The 2,702-nt window shown below is 42.0% G+C and overlaps 1 protein-coding gene across 1 annotated transcript in view; it reads left to right on the top strand.

Annotated features, from left to right (window-relative positions):
* RALGAPA2 (Ral GTPase activating protein catalytic alpha subunit 2) overlaps window positions 1-2,702 on the top strand; it is a 374,339-nt gene that overhangs the window by 33,893 nt on the left and 337,744 nt on the right. The window contains exon 3 of the mRNA XM_023518389.1: window positions 1,855-1,907. Coding sequence (XP_023374157.1) covers window positions 1,855-1,907 — 53 coding nt within the window. The remainder of the gene's footprint in view (window positions 1-1,854; window positions 1,908-2,702) is intronic.

The following is a 2,702-nucleotide window of genomic DNA, read 5'->3' as shown; positions in this document are numbered from 1 at the left end:
CATGTGCCAGCCTCACATTTGCTAAATTAGCCAGAACAAGTCACAGGGCATCCCAGATTCAAGGAACAGAGAAATAGACATATCTATGGGAGGGACAGTCTGTGGCCTTTTTTTGCAATCTATTGCAGACAATCATAATGAGGAACCAATAAAAAGAGTGAGAGTTTTGTTTTTAGTACAGTTTATATTTGATTGGAATGCAGGGAAGAACGTATACTCTGAAAATGGAATTAAAAAAAATGTTTCCTAGGAAGAGTGAAATCTTGTGTTAACTTCAGCCTTCCAGTTATTCACTCAAAACCATGGCTCTATCTTCAAAATAAATAGAGGCCAGAATCCTTGTCTTCTTCTCATTGCCTAAACTGGTGACACTGAGCCCCTGTTGGTTTCTGTAGTCCTCACCTGGACAGCAGTAGCCTTAGGAACGGGTCCTTCCCACAGTTGTGCTCCCCAGCTGGGGCCATGCTTTAAAAATGGAGATGGGACACAGTTATGAGAGGGACTTGAACTAACAGATGCACTCAGTGTAACCTGGTTCTCTGTATCCTCAGTGAATCTCCAACAATTAAAAAAAAAATGGGTCCAATCTTGATTATCTGCTGCTCTAAGCCCTCAAGGGACTGCTCCCTGAGTCCCTGCAGTGCCTCAGGCTCCACCTAGCCTGGCTTCTCTCCTCCCACCTGCTGTAACGTAGCTGCTAAACCCTCCCCTTATTTGCTCCAGCCTCGAGGGCCTTCTGGTTATTCCCTGACCCTGCCAAGCACGCTTGGCTGCGGGGACTTCACACTGTTCAATTCCTCTGTCTGGGACAGGCCTCCCCCAAGTCCTCCGTATGGCTTGTTTCCGTACCCCGAGTTTCCGTATGACGTGTGTCCGCACCTTTCTGAACTTTTCTCAGATGTTACCTTGTCAGCAGGGGCTTTGCTGACTTCCTAGTCAGCCGCCTGCCACCCTTTTTGGCTTCCCCATCTGCCTTCCTCTCGTTTTTGTCGATTACGTTTATAGAATCCCACGTCCTGCCAGAACATAAACTTCCCCGGGCAGGGATTTTTGTCTGTTGTGTTCTCTTCTGTATCCTCATGGCCTAGAATACTCCTGGACATACAGACATTCTGTTTAGTACTTCTTCACAGTGAATGAACAGTATCTACAGAGCTGTGAGGATTCAGTTAGGTCAGGGGTCCACCGTTTATAGCTTGCTGCCTGTTTTTAAAATAAAGTTTTCCCGGACACAACCATACCCATTCATTTATGTGTTGTCTGCGGCTGCCTTTGCTCTGTGACAGCAGAGCTGAGCAGTTTCAAGGGAGGCCTGCATAGCTTAGAATATTTACTATGTGTGCTCGGCACCTGTAGCTCAGTGGTTAGAGCTCCGGCCACATGCACCAGGGCCAGTGGGTTCAAACCCAGCCAGGGTCTGCTGAACAACAACAACAACAACAAATAGCCGGGTGTTGTGGTGGGCACCTGTAGTCCCAGCTCCTTGGGAGGCTGAGGTAAGAGAATCCCATAGGCCCAAGAGCTGGAGGTTACTATCAAGAGGACAGTGTGTAATGCCTAAAAAGCGATACTACTTTGCATAGTTATGATCTGCTCTGTGATTTTTTATGTTACCAAACTGAAACTTTTTCTTTGTTTTTGCTGTGCATTCTGCCATCGTTTGAGCTGATAAGTAACTCTGCTAGAGCTGCCTGGGTCAGTTATCCATTTGTAATCCTGATTCATGCTCCACACTGCCTTCTTCCTATTTTTTAAATAAATGTTATTTAAAGCTACCCTTAAACATAATTTGTAATATCCTAAAACTTAAGTGTCATGATAACTCATTGTTTCTCTCTTTTTTTAATATTCCAGGGAATAATAAATCACAAAGAGAGGAGCTGGACTCCATCCTCTTTCTTTTTGAAGTAAGTTTTGGCTGATTTAACTTTACTATTCTTTTTGAAAATAAGGTATTTTGGATTTTGCTTTTACTTGAAGACATAAAAATGGGCATGTATTAATATCTATGAACATGTATTAATATTCCCTTCCTTTCTTCCTTCATTCTTTGCTTCTTTCTTTCCTTCCTTCTTTCCACTTTTACAAATAATCCTTCAAAGAATTTTCCTGTGACTTTTTTTTTTTCCCACATGTGTGAGAATTTTTCCTCTTTGGGCACCTATATGTGAAATTATTAGCTATAACAGCATGCACATTAAAAAAAACTAGTAGATTTTGCTAAATTGTTCTACAAAAATGTCATACAAACTTAAATGTAACTCTTACATAAATTTTTTTATACATTAACATTGGAGATTGTCTTTTTAATATATGTAAATCTGACATGCAGAAACTCATAACTTGTAATAATATAGGGTGTTCCAAAAGTTGCCCTCCACAGGGAAAGTGGGAGTAGCTACATGTACTTCTATTTACAAAATATTCATTACAAAATTTTACTAAATATTTACAAAACATTCTCTATATGTCGGTCACCTCTTTCTACACACATACGTATACACACGCATACACACATATACACGAAGTCTTCTGTCCCACTCGATGGCAAACACGGGCCAAGGTGTCTGTTGTTACATGAGTGTGTGTTTTTTTTCTTTTTTTTTTGAGACAGAGCCTCAAGCTGTCCCCTGGGTAGAGTGCCGTGGCATTACAGCTCACAGCAACCTCCAACTCCTGGGCTCACGTGAGTCTCCTGCCTC

This window comes from Otolemur garnettii, unplaced genomic scaffold, assembly GCF_000181295.1.
Source record: "Otolemur garnettii isolate 467f Iridium unplaced genomic scaffold, OtoGar3 scaffold00136, whole genome shotgun sequence".
Lineage (NCBI taxonomy): Eukaryota > Metazoa > Chordata > Mammalia > Primates > Galagidae > Otolemur > Otolemur garnettii.
Note: the sequence above shows the minus strand (reverse complement) of the source record. Positions and strands in the feature narration are given on the sequence as shown.